The sequence below is a fragment of the Neovison vison genome, chromosome 1 (assembly GCF_020171115.1).
Source record: "Neovison vison isolate M4711 chromosome 1, ASM_NN_V1, whole genome shotgun sequence".
In the NCBI taxonomy this organism is placed as follows: Eukaryota; Metazoa; Chordata; class Mammalia; order Carnivora; family Mustelidae; genus Neogale; species Neogale vison.
The window spans coordinates 53,488,550-53,513,919 of NC_058091.1; the positions used below are offsets into that span (position 1 = coordinate 53,488,550).

The 25,370-nt window shown below is 38.2% G+C and overlaps 1 protein-coding gene across 2 annotated transcripts in view; it reads right to left on the reverse strand.

The window, feature by feature from the left end:
* Positions 1-5,251: 5,251 nt before the first annotated feature.
* PCMT1 (protein-L-isoaspartate (D-aspartate) O-methyltransferase) overlaps positions 5,252-25,370 on the reverse strand; it is a 45,661-nt gene continuing 25,542 nt past the window's right edge. The window contains exons 4-8 of one of the 2 annotated variants that reach the window (XM_044247034.1): positions 24,248-24,352; positions 22,030-22,150; positions 19,583-19,668; positions 13,616-13,785; positions 5,252-6,057 (exon numbers count right to left, since the gene is read on the reverse strand). In XM_044247034.1, coding sequence (XP_044102969.1) covers positions 6,045-6,057; positions 13,616-13,785; positions 19,583-19,668; positions 22,030-22,150; positions 24,248-24,352 — 495 coding nt within the window. In that variant the 3' untranslated portion in view covers positions 5,252-6,044. Of the gene's footprint in view, positions 6,058-13,568; positions 13,786-19,582; positions 19,669-22,029; positions 22,151-24,247; positions 24,353-25,370 lie in introns of both variants that reach the window. The other variant, XM_044247036.1, reaches the window with a different exon arrangement.

The window sequence follows — 25,370 nt, forward strand, 5'->3', positions numbered from 1 at the left end:
CAGGCTCCCTGCTGAGCAGAGAGCCCGATGCGGGCCTCGATCCCAGGACCCTGAGATCATGACCTGAGCTGAAGGCAGTGGCTTAGCCCACTGAGCCACCCGGGCGCCACCCTGAATGGTAATTCTAATGAAAAACTGCCCGCACCATACAGAAAGAGGGAAAAGCCTTGCGTGCAGTTTGCTGTTCACAAATGTTCTCATCTCCCTTGCTTTTTAAGCAATTGTGTGGCTGACTTTTTCTTGGGCACTGGCCGCATTTTTCTCAGCTCTCTGGTCTTGCTCAATTCTAGAATCCTAAATAAAATGCATATTCCATGGCTATTTGAACAGCAAACAATTTTTTGGGTTTTTTGGTTAAATATACAACCACCAAGGATGAAAATAAGGTTAGACACATGGAAACCCAAATGTGTCCAGAGATGAACTGGTTAGAACCAAGCCTTCTCCCTTTGCTGCATGTACATCTCTTAGTGTGTCTTCATTCCTACTCATTTTAATTCTCCCATCACCTCAGCTCTGAGTCTTGGATGTGAGCTACCACACTGTAAATTGGAAAGAGATCAACATACAGTATCATTGGTGGCTCAGTGGGTTAAGCCGCTGCCTTCGGCTCGGGTCATGGTCTCAGGGTCCTGGGATCGAGGCCCGCATCGGGCTCTCTGCTCAGCAGGGAACCTGCTTCCTCCTCTCTCTCTCTGCCTGCCTCTCTGCCTGCTTGTGATCTCTCTCTGTCAAATAAATAAATAAAATCTTTAAAAAAAAAAAAAAGATATTTCTATACAGTCATTTCAAAACTTAGGAAACTTTTAAAAACATACTTTTTAAAAATTTTTAAGCTTTATTTAAGTAATCTCAACATCCTTTCTGGGGCTCAAACTCACAACCCCAAGACCACGAGTCACATGCTCTTCTGACTGAGCCAGCCAGGAGCCCCTCAAAACACATTTTATTTATTTTTTATTTTTTTAAAGATTTTATTTATTTATTTGACAGAGAGAGATCACAAGTAGGCAGAGAGGCAGGCAGAGAGAGAGAGGAGGAAGCAGGCTCCCTGCTGAGCAGAGAGCCCGATGCGGGACTTGATCCCGGGACGCGAGATCATGACCTGAGCTGAAGGCAGCGGCTTAACCCACTGAGCCACCCAGGTGCCCCTCAAAACACATTTTAAAATTACTTTAACTTTTACTGAAAACCTTAGGGAAAAGTATTGAGTATATGGACTTAAAAAAAAGTTTTTATTTTCATTCATCATCATTTTGTAAGACTGAAGACCCAAAATTCCAAATAAATCAAAAGCTATGTTCTCATATTTAAACAAAGCAGTTTTACAGATAAAAACAGATCGAGAAAAATCTGTGTAATCTAGAGATGTGTGTATAGAAGAACGAGGAAATGAGAAAGAACCATGAGCTGTGCAATCTGAGATCATGCCTTCACTGTTGTTTACTATTGACGGGCAATAGTTTGATTCTCCTTTACACCCCCACTTGTACCTACTTGATCCAACTGTTCCCTACACGCTAATTGCATACAGCAGCCAAGATCCTAAAGAAGGGCAGGTATTTTTGCCCAGAAAATATCCTTTTTTATAAATTATTTACAACTGACACAATTGTGTTAATGTGGTGAAATCCTGCAGGCTTTCATCTATAATATAATTTGTAAGTTAAATCTTGACAGGATTATCACCAAAAAACATAAATAAATGGGGCCGGTAAAAAAAAAAAATTCGCTCCCTGTGAGTGATCCTTTGGCAGGGGGTAGGGGGTGTTGCACAGTGATGTGTTTGGGGCATGGGAATTCAAATATAAATGTCCTCAGCTGCCCTAGGCCTCTGGGTTGCTGCCCTCTCATATTTAAAATGTCTTCAGTGTTGGAATCACCTGCTCTTTGAACAAAAAAGTATTCCTCTCGTGATGCTTATCCTATTAGGACACTCCAACCGAGTAAGAATGAGTTCTTTGGCTCCAGCAGCCCTCAGCTGTCATGTCAGGAAAGGAACAAGGGGAAAAGAGAAGAGAGGGATTCCCTGACTCCAGATAACATCTATGGGAACTACAAGTCAGATGTTCTCTTCCACCAAGCAAGGGAGCACTCCGTGGAGTCCTGGCCCAGACCACACAGTTACTAAGGTGAAGTAACACCTGTTACAGGGGAGGGGAGGGAAGTTAACACCTACTATTACAGCACTGGTAGATGGGTTAAAGATAAGGAAACTCTAGGACTTGCTTCATTTTTATGATATTATAGTACACAGATGCAAACTCCTCAGGCACGTGGCCCAGCCAGTTTTCTTCATGCAGGATTTTCTTACCGGCCATCTATTTCGGCCACCCTTTTAAACACGTGGGGACGAAACAGAGTTATCTTCCTGAAAAATGGGAGGAGAAATCAAGAGAAATGAAACGAATTCTGATAAGACACTAATGTTTACTTGCGTAGTTCTCTAAAGAACTAAGTTGTAGGAAGAAGTGATGATTTATCCCCTCTAAGAATTTTAGCACTTACCTAAGTTATTGGCCTTCTGAACGCCATTTAGAACATTTAAAAAATTACCCATTTGCTATTTCATTTACATTAGTATTCAGTGACCATTGTCATATGAGCTCTTTTCATGCCATACCAAACTGCTGGAAAATTTGTTAACATTGAGCTGAAAACCAGAAACACCTCCCTCTCTGATGAGGGAGGAGCTCTACTTCTTCGCTGACAATCTGATGCTAAGAATGGCTTCAAAAAATTCATGAGCATTAGATTATTACTAAAACATGTTATCCTATGGAATTTTTGGGACGCCTGGGAGGCTCAGTCAGTTAAGCGTCTGCCTTCCGCTCAGGTCACAATCCCAGGGTCCTGGGATGGAGTCCCGCTCTGGGAATCCTTGCTCAGCGGGGAGTCTGATTCTTCTCCCTCCACTTGCCTCTTCCTCTGCCTGCTGCTCCTCCCTGGTTGTGCTCGCTCTCTCTCTCTCTCTGACAAATAAATAAATAAAATCTTTTTAAAAAATAAAATAAAAATGAAATTTTTAAGATGCTTTAGGATAGATACATTATAATCAACTTAAAAAGTGTAATCGAGGGGTGCCTGGGTGGCTCAGTTATGAAGCATTTGCCTTCAGCTCAGGTTATGATCCCAGGGTCCTGGGATTGAGCCCTGAGCCCCCATTTCAATCCCTGCTCAGCAGGAAGCCTACTTCTACCTTCCCACTCCCTGCTGCTTGTGTTCTCTCTCTTGCTGTCTCTCTGCCAAGTAAATAAAATCTTAAAGAAAAAAAAAAAGTGTAATTGACCTTTTTTGAGCAATGGTGGTTTTAAAAAATCAGGGCAATAGAATTTTAAGTATTTGCACAATGTTAATGTATTGTTTTCCTAAAATGTCATTTTTTTCCCTTAAGTTACTGATTGGAAAATAGTTGAAACCCTCATTAGAAACTGAAATTCTTGGGGTGGCTGGGTGGCTGAGTTGGTTAAGTGTCTGCCTTCAGCTCAGGTCATGATCCCACAGTTCTGGGATTGAGCCCTCCATGGAGCCCCCTGCTTAGCGGGAAGCCTGCTTCTCCCTCTCCTACTCCCCCTGCTTGTGTTCCCTCTCTCTCTGTCTCTCTGTCAAATAAATAAACCAAATCTTAAAAGAAAAGAAACTGGAATTCTTAATTTTATTCTTAAGCAGGAGCTAGATTTGCCCTTTAATAAAATCAAATCTGTAAAAACACCTTATTTCAATAGGATCTCATAAAACTGGAACTTTAGGAAATATTTTCAGTGTCCTCTTTATACTGTGTGAAGGAGTAATTTCTATGAAGAAAAAACAGCATGCTAAAATATTATAGAGATTGTGAATACTACGGATTAAAGAGATATTTCTTATCTCTGACCAGCACATCTATAAATACAGCTCCCTTAAAAAGAACGCTCTTTGACCTAGTTAAAATTCATTATTGCTATCTCGGCCACTTATCAATGCTCCCTTCAAATCCATTCCTGTTTCTTCAACACTTAAAAATTTTAATTCACAAAAGCAAAGAACCCAACAGTAATCGTGGCATATTTGTTTATACCCATCAGGTGGCACTTGGCCCTACTGTGTTTATAAACTGCCCCGTAGGCCGGTCTGTAAACTCCTTCAGACTAAGCACTTTTTCTCACCCCAAGACCTAACATAAGGGATTTACAAATAAGATGATGTTGGCAATGGCTATGAAGAATATAGACTAGTGAATAAGTTTAAGAATCAATTTAAGACCTAAAGAAAACCTAACCTTTGAAACTACCTCAAGTGACACTGAGTCCTGCCCCCAAAGGGACCATGTCCTGGGTCCAGAAGCAGCACCAACAGCAGACTGAAGCCAGCAGGGAACTGAAACTCCCAAGTTTGAGCCACCAATGGATGCAGGTTTCTTATGTCTGACATCTTGCCCAAGAAGAGACACCAGTGAAAAGATGTGTACATAAAAAACATTTTTAAATAAATAAAGCTTAAGACTTTAAGAGGTGGCAGAGAGGTGCCTCACACTAAGGACTGACTTGGCAGAATCCTACACATCTGCACAAAGGCAGGGGGCTGCTTTCCTGGGAGTACTAGTTCTACTAGATCTAGTTTATATTTTTCTCAAGTTCTAGAACTCCTAGAAAGCCTAAGATCCTGCCTGGGTGGCTCAGTGGGTTAAGCCGCTGCTTTCGGCTCGGGTCGTGATCTCAGGGTCCTGGGATCGAGTCCCGCGTCGGGCTCTCCGCTCAGCAGGGAGTCTGCTTCCTCCTCTCTCTCTCTTTGCCTGCCTCTCTGCCTGCTTGTGATCTCTCTCTGTCAAATAAATAAATAAAATCTTTAAAAAAAAAAAAAAGGTTTACGACCACAATATTTAAACAAGATCCCAAAGTGCTACTGCCCTCATAGAAACTCATTTATTTTCCAGTCATTATATTAATAAATCTATTTATAGATGAGAAATGGGTTTTGGTACATGTATCCTTGACCCTGTTGTTCCCTGACACGAAGTCAGTTCATTCACTCACTCATTCAGCATTTGCTGTTCCTCTACAAGAGGGCAAGGCCTATGTCGGGCAGAGAAGAAAGATGTAATCCTTGCATAGTCACAGTCTACAAACGCACAGCCGGATCGGTATTACCAATCCAGGCCACTCCAATTTCATAAAACGGGGCATCAGAGACACAATTCTCTCTGTGAGCTCCGTGAGCATTCCGTATCTGGTGGACACGTGGTTCTTTCTTCTGTATTCAAACACCACCCACGCCTCTTTTACTTTTAACTTTATTTGGCAAAGCAGCACTGCATAAACTGTTCAGTGACCGGGCCCCAGCTTATACAGCATGGTAAATTCATATACATTATCAGCAGCAAATTAGAAACAGAAAAAACGATACTGAGCTACAAGTCTCCTAAAATTGTGAAGAGGGAAAGAAGAACTATGTTAGTTACGTCCAATCTGAACAGCTAAGTGTGGTAAAGGACATCACCTGCCATCTTCTCAAGTTTTAATATTTACAAATGCTTAGTTTTAAGGTAACAAAGCAGCTGATTGTATCTACAACATGCTACTCTATGACACCACATCAAAAGCTTTAAAAAGGAAGCTCATCTCTATTTTCTTAGTGGCAGCTAACAGACATCCAAAAACCAGGAATCTTAACTTGTGAACGGTGGTGTTATCTGATATGCACAAGAGCATTTTGATAAATTAATATTGAAACAGAATTAAGTGTCTAAGAAAAACCACTCCTCGAAATTAATTCACAAACTAAGTCTTCCATTTAGTGTAACCCCGTCTTTTAATATTTTAAAGTAAAATGTGGGCGTGTTAAAGTAATAATACACAAATTTATACTCTGCATCGTTCTTTCACCAACTCGGCTTCTGTGCCTCTTTGAAGAACTAGAAACCCTACAAAACCACACATTTTCATGCTGAAAATAATAGTGTAACGAAGTCCAAAACAAGCTGTGATGCTGTTGGTTTTCAAAAAGCTCTGAGGACTGAGATGAGCAATCCACTGTAATATTATATACTGGTCAAGCTGATGGCACTTTTACAGTTCATCCCTGGGGGTAAAAAGAGAAATAGGTAAGTAGGTGTTACGTACTATAAAATTTGGCTTTCTAATAATTTAGATACAATTAGTAAGTAAGTAAAAATACATCCATCCCCAAGCATTAAAAAAAAAAAAAAAAAAAAAAAAAGCAAACAGCCCCAAGTCAAAGCAAAAATGGAAGTCAGCCATCCAAACATCTCTCATGCTACACCAGAATGAAATATGAGATCTGAAGGCCCTGGAGTCATTAGTTTTTGCTCTGAAGGTCCCTTTCTTCCTCCAAGGCCAAAAATTCAAAGAAATTTTAACTTTTAGACCTAGGATCTTGCTAACACTACTTATCATAAAATGGTGACGGGTATTTAGAATTGGAATTATTTTTTATAGTCACATTGACAAAACTGGACAAAAATGTGGTCTTTTGCTTAGACTATCTGCTAACAAGTGCTGAGTGGGTCATTCTCAACCCAAACTCTGGGAGAAAAAGCATCCTGTGTAGATGGCATCTGTCAGCTGATTTCAGAAGGCAGTTTCTCAGTTCTAAAGGAAACCACTCCCTCAGCTGGTGCAGCACTGTACCAGCCAGTGCCAGTGAGGGAAGGAAGGAAGGATGCAGCCGCAAGTGTATGGCATGTAAATTATACCTCATTAAAGCTGTTAAAAGTAAAAAAATAAAGCTACCAAAAGAGCCAAAAAGCTTCATACTTCAGGATAAACTGAGTGACAAAAACATTGTTCAACACTCAAGAATTTTAGGGGTGAAGAAGTATGATGTTTGAAACTAAATCTCAAATGATTTCAAGGAAAAATATGACCTGTGTGTATATAGAAAGAGAAAGAGGGAGCAAGAAAGCATATGTGGAAAAATGTTAACAACTGGTAACTCTGGATGAAGAGATTCAGGAAGTCTTCGTACTATTCTTACAATCTGTCTGTAATAAAAATTAAAAAGTTTTTTAAAAGGTAAAATAAGTTTGAAGGGAAAGTAAATAAAGAACTAAGATTTTCCAGGTACGTGGTGAATTAAGGGACTGTAAGATAATATGCTTTTTAAAAACTGAATTTTGTAAATTGTGTGATAAATTATTTTAAAGATTATGTCTCCCATAAGCTGCCACTGTCATGGAGTACTGGATTATCTGTATAATGACAAATTACCAGTTCTGGTTGCTCTTAATATATTCTTCTAAATAATTTAAGCTCTATAATTCTCATAGAATAGATTTTACTTAAATTCATGCAAGCATTAAAATATTTAATCTACAAAGAGTTCATTTGCAAAGTGCTCTATTCATAAATTCATTTGTGCTTTTTTAAAATGTGAATTGAAGATACTATTGTTTTTGTAAAATAATATACCATATTTGACTTGCCTATTGCAAGGCATTAAGGGTATTATAAATAAATATCCTTACTGCCCAACAACACAGTACAAACATTTCCAAATATCCTCTTCAATTAAAAAAAATTTTTTTTAAAAAGGAAAAGGATAGAAACTCTCAATAAACTGGGTAGAGAGGAAACGTACCTCAACATAATAAAGGCCATATATGACAAGCCCACAGCTAACATCATACTCAGTGGTGAAAAGCTGAAAGCTTTTCCTCTAAGATCAGGAACAAGACAAGGATGCCCACTCTCGCCACTTTTATTCAACATAGCACTGGAAATCCTAGCCAGAGCAATTAGGCAAGAAAAAGAAATAAAAGGCATCAAAATCGGAAAGAAAGAAGTAAAACTATCTCTTTTTGCAGACAACATGTTATATATAGAAAACCCTAAAAACCACCAAAAAAATGTCAAAACTAATAAACTAATTCAATAAAGTTGCAGGAAACAAAATCAGTATACAGAATTCAGTTGTGTTTCTATACACCAATAATGAACTATCAGAAAGAGAAATTAAGAAAACAATCCCATTTATAATTGCATCAGAAAAGAATACAATGCCTAAAATAAATTTAAACAAGGTGAAAGATCTGTACACTGAAAAGTATAAGACATTAATAGAAGACACAATGCTTTTGGATTGGAAGAATGAATACTTTTAAAATTCCCATACTACCCAAAGCAATCTACTGATTCAATGTAATCCACATCAAAATCCCAACAGCATTTTTCACAGAAACAGAACTTTAAAATTTGTATAGAATCATAAAAGTCCCCAAAGAGCCAAAGAAATCTCTAGAAACAACAAAGCTGGAGGTATCACTCTTTCTGATTTCAAACTATATTATAAAACTCTAATAAAAGAGTATGACAGTAGCATAAAGAGATATATGGGTCAAAGAAACAGAATAGAGGGCCCAGAAATAAACCCACACATATATAGTCAATTAATTACAGAGCCAAGAACATACAGTGGGGAAAAGATAGTGTCTTCAGTAACTGGTGCTGGGAAAACTAGAAAGCCACATGCAAAAGAATGAAACTGGATGGCCATCTAACACCACACACACAAAAAATCAACTCAAAATGGATTAAAGACTTGAATGTAAGACCTCAAACCATAAAACAAAACTTAATGTGGTAATTATCTTGAGTATATACATATATCAGACCACTATATTGTACGTGTAAAAGTAATATAATTCTATGTCAATTATATCTCAATAAAACTGGAGGAAAATTATATTGTAAGAAAGCTATCAGTGTGTGACAATGTTGATATCACTTAATAAAATGGAAAAAGGAGATTATAATATAATGGTACTATATGATCTCAAGATTAAAAAAAGATAAATAAAGAACTATGGACAAAAGAGTAAAAAATATATCAAAATGTTAGTAGTGGTTATCTCTATGTTCTGGGACTGTGGGTGATTTTTAATTCATCCTTTGTACTTCTAAAAATTTTTACATTACAAATGTATTATTTTGGTAGTCAGAAACAGTATTATTAAAAACAAATAAAGAAAATGTACAGCACTAAAAAAGAAAAGAAAAGGAAAGGAAATTAAGTCTATAGATCTAAATTTTAACATTTAGGGTGCCAAAGAAAACGAAAAATTTGACATTCCTTATAAATGTCACATCCCAATACTCCAAAATCCATATAACTTTCAAGTCATTTACTTTTCCACTTAATATTCCATATTTTACATAACTATCATTATCTGACTTACATGTGTAGATCACTGACAATAAAAAGTATTATGTCCTAAATTTCTAAAAAGTCTCTTTATTATATATGTGCTAAACATATTCACTAGGTTAATAACTATATATTATTTTATTATATAATGTACAATTATATAGAACTTATTTATTAGGTTAATAACTCTAACCTACTAACATTAGTATTATATATTCTTTATCAACAACAAACAAGAAGATGCCACCAAGAAACAACAATCAAAATCCATGAATGGGTTCTACTTAATGGGATTTCTGAGATAATAAAGCAAATTATATAAAGCATTATGAAAGACATAAAAAGAATTCCAAAAGCAACAATATGTAAAGAAATTAAAAAGGGACAATCTAGAACTATATGACCACAGGAAAAACTGGATACCCTAGGACCTACCCCGTCAATCTTAGAAATGCCCAACCAACTCACAACACGTTTTTCATGTGCATATGGCACTTTGAGATGACATTGATAACCAAAGCGCTTACAGAACGAGAATCCAGAAACATTACTCAGTTTCACAAACCAGAGATGGACTTATTCCATTGACTCTTGTGACCATTAAAAACAAAAAACTTACCAGATGATGAACAAAATATTGATTTGTACATATACTTATGTAAAATAATACAAATTTTAAAAATATAAAGAGTTTACAAAGCAACTAATACAACTACTACACATTCATAGTCATGAACAGAATACTACAGGTTCTAGGTCTATGGCTCATACATCTGATGTTGTCTCCCCTTTTACGACTCCACCAAAATTATGTGACATTTTTCAAAGTATACAGAAATAGAAGTCTACATTCAGGCTTTGGGCTTTATTTGGCATGAGAATTCGGCATGCCCACTGGGGCATATTTCCCCCAGATAGTTTCTACCACCCCTCCTCAGCAAAGATTAGATCTCACCCTCGGGGGCCATGGCAACTAGCTCTGAATTCCTCAGGAAGAGAAGGATGGAAGGCTGGTGAGAAACAAGAGAAGGCCCAGAAGCAAGCATGGGATGCGCTATTAAATTAATCCTAAAGAAAATCTGAAAGAACAGAGATCACCTAACCTGGCAATAAAACGGACTAGGAGCTTTTGAGATTGTAATTCCCAGATGTAGGCTGGGCACTGAAAAAATGGTAAGTGACTCTTTTCAACCCCATTCTATCCTTACTACCACTGCTTTAATTCAGGCCACCACCATTTCACCCTTAACTTGCTACTACCACATTTTGTTTCTAAAAGTCATTCTGCCCCCTTCCAATCTACTCTCTATACCACAGCCAAAGTCATCTTTCTGAAATATAATCCTGATTACTTCACTGTCTGGCTTCAACACAATTGCTCCCTTCTAAACACACTACACTCTAATTGCCTGCCTGTCTTCTGTAGATTTTTTTTGGGGGGGGGATCTCCCATGTGACTGTAAGTTCCACAAGAATGGTCAGTTTCAAATTCTCAGCTAAGTAACCATGGCCCTAGTACAGTCCCTGCTCTCAGTGAGTTCCAGGAAAATTGTTTCCTCCCCTTATAGCCTATCATGGTAGGTTCCTGGTCCCTGGGTATGTCAACGTCTTTTCCAGATTCCCGTAACCTTTCCCACATTTCTTTGAACGATCCTTCACTAAAATCGCTTCAAATCCAAGCTGAGCATATGCTCTGTTCTGGACCCTGACTGACAGTCTAAGAATACAAAAAGAAATAGCATATTAATGGTCTCTTTAGATTTTAAGTAACTGTTGTTGCTTTACCCTTTGAAACACCCTATTTTCTAGTAATTTCTTTTAGTACCAAAGATACTTAATGTGGCAGTTGTTTTTTCCAGTTTTGTTTTCAGATTTTGTTCCACCTGTACATTCTTTAAACCTATATTCTCTAAATGTAGAGATTTACAATTAAGTAACTGATTATCTTTGGGGACAGCTAGAAGGCCCAGCTGGTAGAGCAAGCGACTCTTGATCTCAGGGTCATGAGTCCAAGCCCCACAGTGGGCATAGAGCTTACTTAAAACAAAACAAAAAAGACCCACTACATCTTTGGATGTAGGAAAATGTATCTGAACCAACAGAAAATTTACAACAGAATTTGGAATTCCTCCTGGTACAACTAGAGAAAAGTTTCCAGTGATACATTGTGTAAAATTGCTCAATCTTTTAAAAAGTTGAAAACCGAAAAGAAAAACAAGCATATATATTTAAATATTTGGTAAATGACTTGTCCATAAGTTTAAAAATTATTCTAAATTTAATACAAATAGTTTAGTTTTTTTTTTTAATATTTTATTTATTTATTTGACAAACAGAGATCACAAGTAGGCAGAGAGGCAGGCGGAGAGGGAGGAGGAAGCAGGCTCCCTGCTGAGCAGAGAGCCCGATGAGGGGCTTGATCCCAGGACCCTGGGATCATGACCTGAGCCGAAAGCAGAGGCTTTAACCCACTGAGCCACCCAGGCGCCCCCAAATAGTTTAGTTTTATAAGGGGTGGATACAGGTGTTGTGGAAACCTAGAGCTTTTATGACCTGGGAAGGGGGGGGGAACCTCTCCATGAAGGGAAAAGAAGGACTAAAAACAAGACTGGCTGGGAAGGCCCCTTAGCATGTGAAGGTCCTGAGGCTTAAGTTCCATTTGCTTCATGCTAAATCCACGTCTGGTTATAAAAACAAAATACCATTGTAATTCCTTCATCATCAAACTACAGGGGAATGTTCAATACTAGTATATAAAAAGAAAACTTTTTGGACACCTGGGTGGCTCAGTGGGTTAAAGCCTCTGCCTTCAGCTCGGGTCATAATCCCAGGGTCCTGGGATAGAGCCCCACATCGGGCTCTCATCGGGGGAGGCTGCTTCCCCCCCCACCCCTGCCTGCCTCTCTGCCTACTTGTGATCTTTGTCTGTCAAATAAATAAATAAAATCTTTAAAAAAAAAAAAAAGAAAAGAAAACTTTTAAATGCTTAATGAAAATCTGAACTCTCACTTGATGTCAAATTTTGGTAAGTTCACTGTATATTTGCCCCTTTTACACAACAGCAATTATACAATTATATAACAACATAACCATACTAGAAGCCAAGTCAAGGAAGGCTGTAATAGTTGTTAATAACTATATGATTTTAATTGACAGGATTCATGGCTTTTTAATTTTTTTTTAAAGAAGTGGCTGTGTTCCAGGTTAGAATTCAAAGAAAATAGCTAAATCCACATTATGTAAAGAATAAAGCAATTCCTAGTCAGATATCTCAGAAATGGCCAATCAGAGTGAAAAGAAAAACTAAGTTAGATTCATTATCATTTTTGCAATTAAACATTCACTCAAAGATATCTTTCCTCTTTCCAAAAAAACAAAATTAAGAAGTCTATGAAACTTAAAATTATCATTTTACTTATTAAAAAAATAATTATCTTAAAATAAGTACCTCTGTCAAATAAAGATTCTAAAACAAGGAAACTTGTCAAGTCTTTCTTATTTTGACACTGAATTTTAAATAGTCTTAGCTAGTGCCATCCTTACTTATTGTTCTCACTCCTTCCCACTGAAGAACAGGGAGGGGAAGGGAGGAGGAGGAGAGAGAAAGGAGAGAAACCTTGGCTTTAGACAAAATACTCTGATAATGCTGAGACATAAAACACAAGGAGGCATTACAACGAGCCATGCTGTGCTGACGATTATGCTGCATGCTGTTGGCCCTTTGGGTGGGTTTGTGAGACCTGGGCACTGTGCTGGCTTTGCACTCACAGAATCCACTCCCCTCCCCAGGAACTCAGAGTGGCTTCAGAATGGGCTGGCCAGTTTTATAGACTGGCGAGAAGTTTATTCCTTATAGCGGCTCTGAAACAGGAGCTGAATGTAAAACAGGCACAGGTTGTTAGACAGGAATGTCAATGAACCTGATTGAAAGAGAGAAAGCAAAGCAAGCTGAGAGGAAGAATGTCCTCTCTGGGATTCTGACACCTTTGAAAACTGGGACAAGAGTATCTTTTCCCTTCTTTTTCTTTGTAACAGTGGTTCAATAGGGTATGACCAAGGCAGGAAAGGATGGCCCCTTCTCTTCAGACCAAAGCCTTTGTTTCCATGACCACAGAGCAGCTACAAAAATGATTTGTGAATACAGAAACAGAATAGCTGATAATAAAATATCTTAGAAAGTTCTGAACTGTGGCTAAATGCCTCTTTAAAAAAAAAAAAGGAAAAAAAAAAAAACCCACCTTTGTGCCAACCAAGTCTCACCCCCCTTTCCCAAAGATATGAGTTAAACCAAAAGAAGGGCAGACTCATGCAAAATTTTTCTAGATTTTTAATGTAGTGAATTTCTGATGTTAAAATGGAATAGCATAAAGGTGACAACCAAAAAAAGCGCTCTTGTGGTCTAATGTCTTAGAATCCACACCCTTCACCTTGCATGTGTGGAAGAAGAAAGAGCAGAAGATAAAATCACTTCCACCTGGACCACTGCTTCTCTTTATCTGTTAAAGGCACGTATATCACTCCCATCAGGGGTTTCATTTTGACACTGCCGTCCTGTAGCTTGTCATACTGCTCCAACATCTGGTTTCCACCTGCGGGACCAACTGGCAATATCAATCTCCCACCAGGCTTTAACTGGTCTATCAGCTGAAAAGAAGGGAAAGAAAAAGACATGCACACCAAGTTACAAATTTTATATTGAGAGTCATTTTGCATCACCACAAACAACTTCCAGTGTCCGGGAGCAGAAAGCAGAAATGCACTTCATTTAGTATATCCATACTTTGATTGTTAAATCTATTACTCAAATCACTACCTATCCATTTACCTATAGATCTCCTCTACTGAACTACAAGTTCTCTGACAAGAGGGACTGTGATGTTATTCATCTTTGTGTGCCTGGTACCTAACATGGTACGTGGTACTGGAGGGCTCAGTATGAGCTAACCACATAATGTAGAGCTAGCCTCTTCAGAAGACCAAAGGCAAAGCAGAACATTTCAATGCCCATACCCCTGTTTTGAATCTTTGTGGTCTGGAGCGGAGAAGGGAGCAGGGGACTGCAAAAATCAGCAAGGAGTCCTTATCCTGTCACTGTAGAATTTGGCATCACTGACCAAAAAATAAGGGAACCTCGGTTTTATGGTTGAAGTTAAGAATACTGGCACCATGACAAAGGAAGGTAGAGCTGGAGTTCCTACAGCATCAGAATGAAGACACCCTTGTCAATAAAAAACCAAGACTACTCAGTGAAAGCTCTTCTGGTCTGCAAACCTTAAGGTCATATGTTAACATTTGAATATGGCCTTAGTAATGACTACTTATCAAACCCTGTAAGGGAGAAACTTTACTTTGGATGGGATTATCCCATAAAAGTGCATCCTCAATGAAAATTTCAGTTGCCAACAAGCCTATCTTATTTTCCCATTTTAATTTTTTCTCAAGTAATTCTTACAAGTATTCCTTGAGTTGTTTCTCTAAATGTCAAGGTTTACGATAAAATGAAGGAGACTTGCCCCCTAAATTCAGTCATTTTAAATATTTTAAATGCTTTTGGCTGGATCATCAGTATTTACTTTTTTGTAGTGATTATTTCTAAAGCATGTCTTTCATCTTTTTCATTAAAATATAATTGACATATAACATTATGTTAGTTTTAGGTGTATGACATATGGTTTAATAATATGTATATACCACAAAATGATTACCACAAGTTTAATTAACAACCATCACCTCAGATAGTTACAATTTTTTCTTTGTGATGAAGAGAACTTTCAAGACCTACTCACTCAGCAACTGTCAACAATACACAATACAGTGTTGTTACCTACAGTCACCATACTATAGTCTTTATGTTATTTCAAATTATACGCTAGGTGAGGCCTGAGTTTATTCTGCTCCTTTCTCCTTTCCTCAATCCAACCAACATCATAATTTTTTAAAACCACTTTCAATTATGACTGTAAACATAATTTGCCGCTGAGCCAAGAGGTATCCAATGTCTGTTTCCTTTCTTAGACAACAGTTTATCCTGCACTTAGAAACTAAAGCTCTTTCGGGGTACCTAGCTGGCTCATTAGAAGAGCACAACTCTTGATCTTGGGGCTCTGAGTTCGAGCCCGACACTGGGTGCAGAGATTACTTTAAAAGAAAAATGAATAAACGTTAAAAAAAATGCAGCTCTTTCTTTTTTCACTCAATTTTTTGGGTAACTTTTTCTAAATATTTGTACCCTCCAACAATTTCTCAATAAGATCTTCACAGTCAAACCTATCTAATTAGTGTTTTTTCCCCCTAAGATTTTATTTATTTATTTACTTACTTGACAGAAACAGAGAGAGAGAAAGAGTACACAAGCAGGGGGAGCAGTGGAGGAAAAAGGAGAAGCTCGATGCAGGGCCCCTAATTAGTGTTCTGTTGTTCTTTGGTAGCTTCAAGTGCCTTCCTCCTCCAGTTCCAAATCTGGGCTGGTTAATCCCCAGCCCCACTGCACAGCTCTCATCAAGAAAGGTCCCTTCTAACGCTGGGGACTCTTCATCATCTCTCTCCTGAGCCAGCTGTTCAACTTGCCCAGATTCCAGGGCTTGCTCTTTCTGGTTTTCCCTACCATCTCTCTCCTCCCTCATTTTTAAAAAAGATTTTATTTATTTATTTGACAGAGAGGGACACAGCAAGAGAGGGAAGACAAACAGGGGGAGTGGGAGAGGGAGAACCCGGCTTCTTGCCCCTGAGCATGGAGGCTAATGTGGGGCTCAATCCCAGGATCCTGGGATCATGACCTGAGTCGAAGGCAAATGCCTAATGACTGAACCACCCAGGCGTCCCTATTCCCCCTCATTTTTTGGCATTAAAACAATTCCTTTAGAAGTATTCTGAAACAGTACATGGAGTATTTTATTTTATTTTTTTTTTTAATATTTTATTTATTTGAGAGGGAGAGCGTGAGCATGAAAGGGGTGAGGGGCAGAGGGAGAAGCCGGCTCCCTGATGAGCAGAGGGCCTGATGTGGGACTTGATCCTGGGACTCCAGGATCATGACGTGAGCCGAAGGCAGTTGCTTAACCAACTGAGCCACCCAGGTGCCCTGCGTGGATTATTTTAAAAGAGAGAGACTGAGATTTGCAAATCTAAAACTATATTTTATGTATTTGACAATATGTGTGGGTACAGAATTCAAGGTTGGAAATAATTTAAATAATTTTCAGCTGAGAATTGTGAGAGTTTGTTCCTCTGACTTGTTGATTCTAATGCTGCTGCAGTCTGATGCCTTTCTGATTACCAATCCTTAACAGATTATGATTTGTTGTTCGGGAACTTTTAGAATCTTTTCTTTATCACTCTACAGTTTTATGGTGATATTATGGTTTTTTTTCCCCCTCTCTTTTTAGAAAAAATTCATCATACTGGATACTCAAACTATAGAATCATGGCCTTTGGTTCTTGGAAATTTTCTTACTTAGGGTTTAAGGATTAGCACTAATTTTTCTCATAGGAATTTCAAGCAGCAGCCCCTCTTATCAGATCCACACTTCATCTCTGACTTCCAAGATCCTCATGCCTCCGATTTCTAAGCTCTTTCCAAGTTGTGCGGAGCAAATTGCTTCTTCAATAACACCCTCTGCAGTCTCTTTGGCCCAACTTCCTCCACCCCTCCCAAGTCAGTTACTGCTCCACCCACTCCCATCTGCACACACCACAGGGTTCAGGAGTGCAGGTATAATCTCCAAGATAATGAAACATGGAGTTTCTGTTTCCTGCTTTTCTAGTTGTTTTGAGGTGATATACAAAAGGAAGCATAAACATCTTTACGTTATCCTAAAACTGAAAGGTCCTCCCTTCAGCATGTCTCTATTTATTTATTTATTTATTTTTAGCATGTCTCTCTTTAATCAGGTGTTAAAGACCCCTACAATACTTCCAAGTGCTACTACAAACATTTAAATTCATACTGAGCTAGGGATGCCTGGGTGGCTCAGTCCGTTAGGCATCTGACTCTTTTTTTTTTTTTTTTTAAAGATTTTATTTATTTGTTAGAGAGAGAGAGATACAGAGTGCAAGCACAGGCAGACAGAGTGGCAGGCTAGAGGCAGAGGGAGAAGCAGGCTCCCTGCTGAGCAAGGAGCCCGATGTGGGACTCGATCCCAGGACGCTGGGATCATGACCTGAGCCGAAGGCAGCCGCTTAACCAACTGAGCCACCCAGGCGTCCCGGCATCTGACTCTTGATTTCAGCTCAGGTCATGAGCTCAGGGTTGTGAGATCAAGCCCAGAGTTGGGCTCCGTGTTTAGCAGGTCAGTGGGGCCAGTGGGGCGTCTGCTTCTCTCCCTTCTCTCCCTCTCCCTCTGGCCCACCTCCTGCGTGCATACTCTTTCTCTCTCTAAAATAAATAAATAAATCTTTAAATTCGTATTGAGCTAAAGCCAGAAATGCCCTTCAAGATCATCTCAGGGACTTAACGGGAAGATAAGCTCTGTAGTCAAGCCCCTTCATTTAAATACAGTTCTATTTCACGTATTAACTGTTCCTACTAAGCTGCATTAAAAAAAAAAAAAAAAAAAGTTAAAAACCTACAGACCATGTGTCATATGTGAACATTCACTGAGCTATTCATTTATGACTTGTACATCTTTATACAGCATATATGTTTTTAATTTTAAGTAAACTCTCCTTCACACATGGGACTCAAACTCATGACCCCAAAATCAAGATTTGCAAGCTTTACTAAGCCAGTCAGGCATTCCCTTTGCAGCATATCAACCTTCAATTAAAATGTGTTAAAACCACCGGTTTATGGGGGGCCTAGGTGGCTCAGTGGGTTAAGCCTCTGCCTTCGGCTCAGGTCATGATCTCAGGGTCCTGGGATCAGCCCAGCATCAGACTCTCTGCTCAGCAGGGAGCCTGCTTCCCCCTCTCTCTCTGCCTGCCTCTCTGCCTACTTGTGACTTTTCTCTCTGTCAAATAAATTAATAAAATCTTTAAAAAAAAATAAAATAAAACCACTGGTTTAGTTTTAAAAAGGAAACAAACAACAACAAAAGGTAACAGGACCAGAGAAAATAAGTAATTTTCTCAAAATCATTCAGTCAATAACCAGAACAAGTTCTCTAACTTTCAGCTTCTCATTAACTGATCTAAACATACAAATAAGACCCCTTCCAGACTGGGAAGTGGCTGAGACTGGGCAGAAGTGTCACTCTTAGCCCCTAGTCATCCACTCCAGAATGGATATCCAGAAACTGAAGAACTCAGTGAACTTAACCAGGGATTATTAAGGGCTGACAGAAGGTCATCAGTCTTCCTGAAATAGAAAACCATGATTGGGGGTGCCTAGGTGGCTTAGTCAGTTAAATATTCGACTCTTAAACAATTTTTTTTTAAAGATTTTATTTATTTATTTGACAGAGAGAAATCACAAGTAGACGGAGAGGCAGGCAGAGAGAGAGAGAGAGAGAGAGAGAGAGAGAGGGAGAGAAGCAGGCTCCCTGCTGAGTAGAGAACCCGATGCGAGACTCGATCCCAGGACCCTGAGATCATGACCTGAGCCGAAGGCAGCGGTTTAACCCACTGAGCCACCCAGGCGCCCCTAAATATTCGACTCTTGATTTAGACTCAGGTCATGATCTTAGAGTCCTGGGATTAAGCCCCAAGTTAGGCTCTGCACACAACTCAGAGTCTGCCCGAGTTTCCCCCCATCCTCCTCCTTGCTTGTCATACTTTCTCTCTAAAATTAAAAAAAAAAAAAAAATTAGAAACAAAAAACCAATTTTGTACTTAAATATTTTCTTGACTATGTAGCATACAATACTGGAATAGACTTCCTTCTCGTTGTAACTATGCAAACGCTACTATTCTTTCAGATTCAGTTCTAATTCCATTGTATGTAGTCTCCTTAGACCATGTAGAATTGTCCCCTTAACTGTTCACATAAAGTTCTCTCCCTCACTTGAACTTATGGCAGTATGGGGTTTCTTTTCCCTTCAATATATATTATGTGCTAATGATACACTGTCATTGCATTAATTTCCCTGTGATATGTACAACACATTTCTTCCAGAATATAAGCTTTGTGAGGCTAAAATGTATGACAAATACCTCCTGGTTTCACCCATGCACTTAGCAATCTTGCACATTCTGGTACTTCATAAAACACCAAGTGATTATCGTATCTGGAACTCCAGATGGATTTTCCTAACTCCACTGGCATACTAGTTCTTAGATGGATCAAATGCAGTTTCAAGTAAGACAGCCACGAACTACGATTTAGTAATTTTCCAAGTCATTTATACAACTCTTCACATATGAAAAAAAACTGCCTACTAAGTGTAATTAAAACGCCTGACATAAAAGTCTAATTATGTTTTGATCATCTAGAAGTCATTTCGTTTAAGTCTTTCACAGCTGTAGTTGATTCAAGCACAGAAACACAGGAAAAGACCCAACTCACTGCCTGTGGCACAACTGGCGCTGCAGCTCCTACATGAATAGCATCATAAGGGGCTTCTTCGGCGTACCCCATTCTTCCATCCCCCACTGAAAGAAAAATAATTATGCTTTAAAATCTGCTCAGAAAGAACTACCCAGTGTGAACAATTACAGGAGGCTTAAAGCAGAGCAAAGAGAAACTTCTAATAAATGATGCAGGGACAACTGGATATTCATGTGGAAAAAATATACACTTGAATCTCTATCTCTTACATGCACAAAAATCAATGTCAGACAGATCAAAGATCTAAATGGGAAAAGCTAAAATAATGCCTCTGCAAAATAAGACAGGGAAATAGCTTCGTGATTTTATAGTCTTTTTTTTAATGATTTTTATTCATTTATTTGTGTGAGAGAGAGAGAGAACACAAGCAGGGATAGTGGCAGGCAGAGGGAGAAGCAGGCTCCCCAGTGAGTAGGGAGCCTGATGTGGGACCTGATCCCAATACCCTGGGATCATGAACTGAGCTGAAGGCAGATGCTTCACTGACTGAGTCACCCTGGTGTCCTGTTTTTAGAGTAGCCTTAAAGAAGACACAGAAGGGGAGCCTAGGAGGCATAGTTGGTTAAGCATCCGACTTTTGGTGTTAGGTCAGGTCGTGATCTTAGGGTCATGAGAGGGGCCCTATTTGGGGTTCGGCACTCAACCGAAGCGTGCATGCTTCAGATTCTGTCTCCCTCTCCCCCGTCCCTCCTACTCATGTTCACTCTCTCGCTCTAAAATAAATAAATTAATTTTTTTAAAAAAATGACACAGAAAACACTAGAAAAAGCTATTAAGTCTGATACATTAAAATTTCCATTGGGGTGCTTAGGTGGCTCAGCCCATTAAGCATCATGATCCCAGGGTCCTGGGATGGAGACCTGCATTGGGCTTACTGCTCAGCAGGGAACCTGCTTCTCCCTCTGCCCCTCCCCCCACTTGGGCATGCACTCTCTCAAATAAAAAAATAAACAAAATCTTAAAAAAATAAAATACTAAGTATTTCTATTAATCAAGAAGCACCAATATGAGTGAAAAGGCATGCTGCAGAGTGAAAGAAAAGATTTAGTATGTATAAATAAAGGGCTAATCTGTAGAGGTCCTACATATCAAAGAAAAATATAAACAACTCAGTATCTGAACAAATCATTTCACAAAGGAAGATATCCAAAAGGTCAAGCATATGAAACAGTGTTTGACCTCACCAGTTGGGAGGAAAATACAAAATTAAAATCACAAAGACTTACTACTATACACTCACTAAAGTGGGTAAAAGAAAAATCTAGCAATACCGAGTGTTGATAAAACAAAGAGCACTAAAAACAATGATACATTGCTGATGGGAATGTAAATTGGTTCAATCACTTTTAAAAAGTTTTGCAATGTGTATGGTTACCCTATGAACCTGCAATAATGCTCTACCCAAATGAATGCTTGTCTGATGAGTGTACATACACATTTGGACCTCTGTCCTCATATGTTCACAGCTGTACTCTGAATATCCCCAAATTAGAAACAACCCAAAATATCCATCTACAGTAGAAGAAACAAACACATTTTGGTAATGTCCTTATAGTAGGATGTTATATAGCAAACAATAAAAATTAATTATACAAAAAAGATGGGTGAATCTTACAAACATAATATTGAATGAAAGAAGTCATTCATCATAGAATATATACTGTATGATTCTGTTTATCTAATGCTCAAAATTAAATTGAGCATCATTTATGGATGTGCAACTAAGTAGTAAATACATAAAAGTAATGATGCTGGTTAGCACTTCTCCTGAAGGGAAAGAGTTATGAGGAGAGAAAAGCAAGCAGGGGACATCCCAGCTACAAATGCTGTTCCCCTTTCTAGATCAGTGTGATGATGAAGCAGGTATTTTTGCTAAGCTTTGCATTTATGCTCTCTGCATGTTTTAATGCTTGCTATTTCTCATAATAGTACAGTGTGCTCATGTGGAAATATGTTCACTATATACTGCTGAAAAAAGCAAACTACGAATGTATGAGCCAATTAAAAAGAAACTGTGTATATGTATATTTTTTCATACGTATATTTATATGTCTACAAAACTTAAGATGGAAAAGGAGGGGTTTCTTTTTTACCTTACACATTTCTTCACTTTACATTTTTCATAATGGACACTTGCTACTTTGCTATTACTTCTTCAAAAGCAATGAATAAAGAATTCAAAACATGAGCATTTTCTGAAATGGTTAACAGTCATATCACCACCGTGGTCAAGGTATAGCCAGCATAATATTTTACAATAACTGTTTTCCTCACCTAATACTTAAAAGTGAATGTTTAAAAATAAAAAAAGCAAAAACTAGCTTGAGTATTATTTAGCTTGCATGGGATCTTCTGAAAACAAAAATCCTCCAGAGAGGAAATTTTCAAAGTTTTCTGATACTCACCAACGAGTTGCACTCTCCCTGAAGACAAAAGCATTGGATCGTCCTTTCTGACATTATTTATTGAGTCATCTACTAGCTCTTTAATGTGGTCAATTCCTATGACTTTTCCACTAGAGCCAACCTGGAAATGAGGGAATAATTCAATAGCTCACTGGCCTAAATTTGTCTTTCTGAAGTGTCATTAAAGTGTCTCCTCACCTAAAGTCACATTCTGCAATGAGAAATGAAGACAAACAGCTCAAGCCACCAATTAGATTGTCACTCAGTTTACTGTATTTACCAAATACAACTTTTTCAGTTATAACCCTCAAATGGATAATTACATCTCAGTAATTAAGGAGATGGAGGTACAAAACTTGCAATACTAAAAAAAAAAAAAAATCCTTTCTTTGAGTTCTCATTTTTAAACCCCACACCCTGAAATAAGACTTAACTGATTAACTAATAATTGACAAATATTAAATGCTTATTATTAATATTAAATATTAAATGCTTAATAAGTACATAATAAATTAATATTAAATACTTAAACTGCATTTAACTAATATTAAATGGTAGTTGGTAAGATCATTTTTAATTCAATTCCATCTAAAAGTGTGAGTTTAAACATTAAAATGTTACATAAAAAATTGTATAGGGATTTCTATACCCGATTCTATTGCCATATGTGGAAAATATAAAATACACAAAAATATAAAAAGGTCCCAAGTATAAATATAAATTGTAAAATAAATTTAAAAAAATATAAAGACTCTGAAGTCAGACAACCTGGGTTCACATCTAACCTTCATCACTTACAACTGTACAACCTTGGCAAGTTATTCTATGAATCAGGTTCTTCAGCTGTAAAATGACGAGGAAAAGGGCACATACTTCTTAAATGATGTGAGACTTAAATAAAAGAATACATGAAAAGCACTTAGAACACACTAGTACATCGTAAATATGTGAAAGACATTAACACTACTTTTAAAAAGGTAACTCAGAAATCTAATGATTTTTAAGAGGTGAATTTTTCTCTAAAACCATAATACATCAAATATCAAGAACATGTCATTAATACTGTGTCTAAGCATAAAAAAAAATCTTGGGGTGCCTGGGTGGCTCAGTTGGTTAAGCATCTGCCTTCTGCTCAGGTCATGATCTCTGGGTCCTGGGACTGAGTCTTGTGTTGGGCTCCCTGCTTGGCTCTCCCTCTCTCTGCCCTCCCCCTGCTCATGCTGTCTCTCTTGTGTTCTTTTCCAGCGCACACTCTCTCTCAAATAAATAAAATCCTAAAAAACCAAAAAATTTAAAAACCTGACATTCCATTAGGGAGCTTAACTTTTACAAAACAAGTAAGACAACTGAAAAGAAATACCTGAGTCGTCTTAATGTAACAAGCACTGTTCTGGATGCTTAGGATACATCAACTGGAAAAAAAAATCAAGTAAAATTCCCACCCTCCCTGGAGCTTACATGCTGGTGGTCTGCCAGTTAAATATGTACAGCAAGCTAAATGGATTCTAAAAGATGCATCATCCATAAATCCCAACCTAACTAGACCAGAATCTTCCTATCTAGCCCTCAGGGACTTTTTTGTAATAATCAAATTGATTTGATTATCTGAGCACAGGTAACTCCAGACCGACTCAGGAAAGTCACTAACCAAGATAAGCCTCTGTTGACAAAACTCGAAGTACAATAAACAAGGCATTTTTCTAAGAGTACTTTTCTTAATATAAAAGAAGCTCTACTCTCATTTCTAATAACCCTGTAGGAGTGTTTGGAAATCAGATTCTCTACATCATTTTCTGCCAGCTGAGAATCTGGAAGAAGGCAGTCTGGAAGCTAGTGGTTGCCATCTTGTGATCACAAGGGAAGAGCCTGACTGAAGCCAACATTTGGAGGAAAGCAAAGCCAAACTAAGAACCAAAGAGAAACCCACTGTCAATAACGTCTGATCTTCTTTTGAATCCAGCCACACAAAAAGCCAGATACACTTTGGACTTTTCCATTATATAAACCAAATAAATTCCCCTTTGGGACTGAATTTGGACCATATCTTCTGTTATTTGCAACAACAAAAAAACCTAAGTGATACATGTTCCAACTGCTATATTAGTAGAATTTAAAAAAACAAAAAACAAAAAAACCCTCCAAAACTGCTAGTAAAAAAATGTACAGCCAAATATATAATATGCTTCTCCTGGAATGGAATGAAAAATAAAGCTCTTACCATACGTGCAAAACATGCAGTAAGGATTCCACTTCCAGATCCTACATCGAGAGCTTTAGCTCCTTCATGCAATTGATCAAATAGAAGTTCTAGTGCATATGCATGCTGCCAAAAGAAAACAAAGCAAATACTCATTTATTTTCAAGGCTCTATAAAGTATATATACCATGGCATATAAAGTTTCCAACTTCATACCAATTTTTCTACTATTGTCACCAACAAGATAATGAAAACACAACATATTATATACTTAGATTTACAGAATTATGTAAGAAAGTTTTCACTGATTAAATTACATTTATATAAAATGTTTTAGTAGGGGCACCTGGGTGGCTCAGTGGGTTAAGCAACTGCCTTCAGCTCAGGTCATCATCCCAGGGTCTTGGGATCCAGCCCCACATCATGCCCCACCTCAGGGTCCCTGTTCAGCGGGGAGCCTGCTTCTCCCTCTCCCTCTGTTCCTCCTTTTTCTGCTCTCTCATTCACACTCTCTCTCAAATAAAGAAATAAAATCTTTTAAAAAATAAAATAAAATAACATGTTTTAGTAAATTTAGATCTCCAGTGTGTGAATTTTTTAATTTTAATTAATTCGAAGTCAAAAGGTTTTACAGTTAAGTCTCTACCCCACCCCTGTCCATAACCTTTTCCACCCCCAACCAATTTCACTCCCTAAAGGCCATCTATGTTGTCAGTTTCTTGTGATTCCTTTCAAACATACCTATTCTATGCATACACAAGCAAATATAAATCTATTTCTAAATTTATTATATCTTGAAGAATCTTTTTTTTTTAAAAAGATGTTATTTATTTATTTGACAGAGAGAGAGATCACAAGTAAGCAGAGAGGCAGGCAGAGAGTGGGGGGAAAGCAGGTTCCCTGCTGAGCAGAGACCCCCCCCCTCCATGCGGGACTTGGTCCCAGGACCCTGATATCATGACCTTAGCCAAAGGCAGAGGTCCAACCCACTGAACCACCCAGGCACCCCTTGAAGAAACTTTCTTATCAATACTTTTTTTTTAAGGTTTCTTTTTAAGATTTTTATTTACTTATTTGACAGAGTGCAAGTGAGCACAAACAAGGGGAGCAGCAGGCAGAAGGAAAGGGAGAAGCAAGCTCTCTG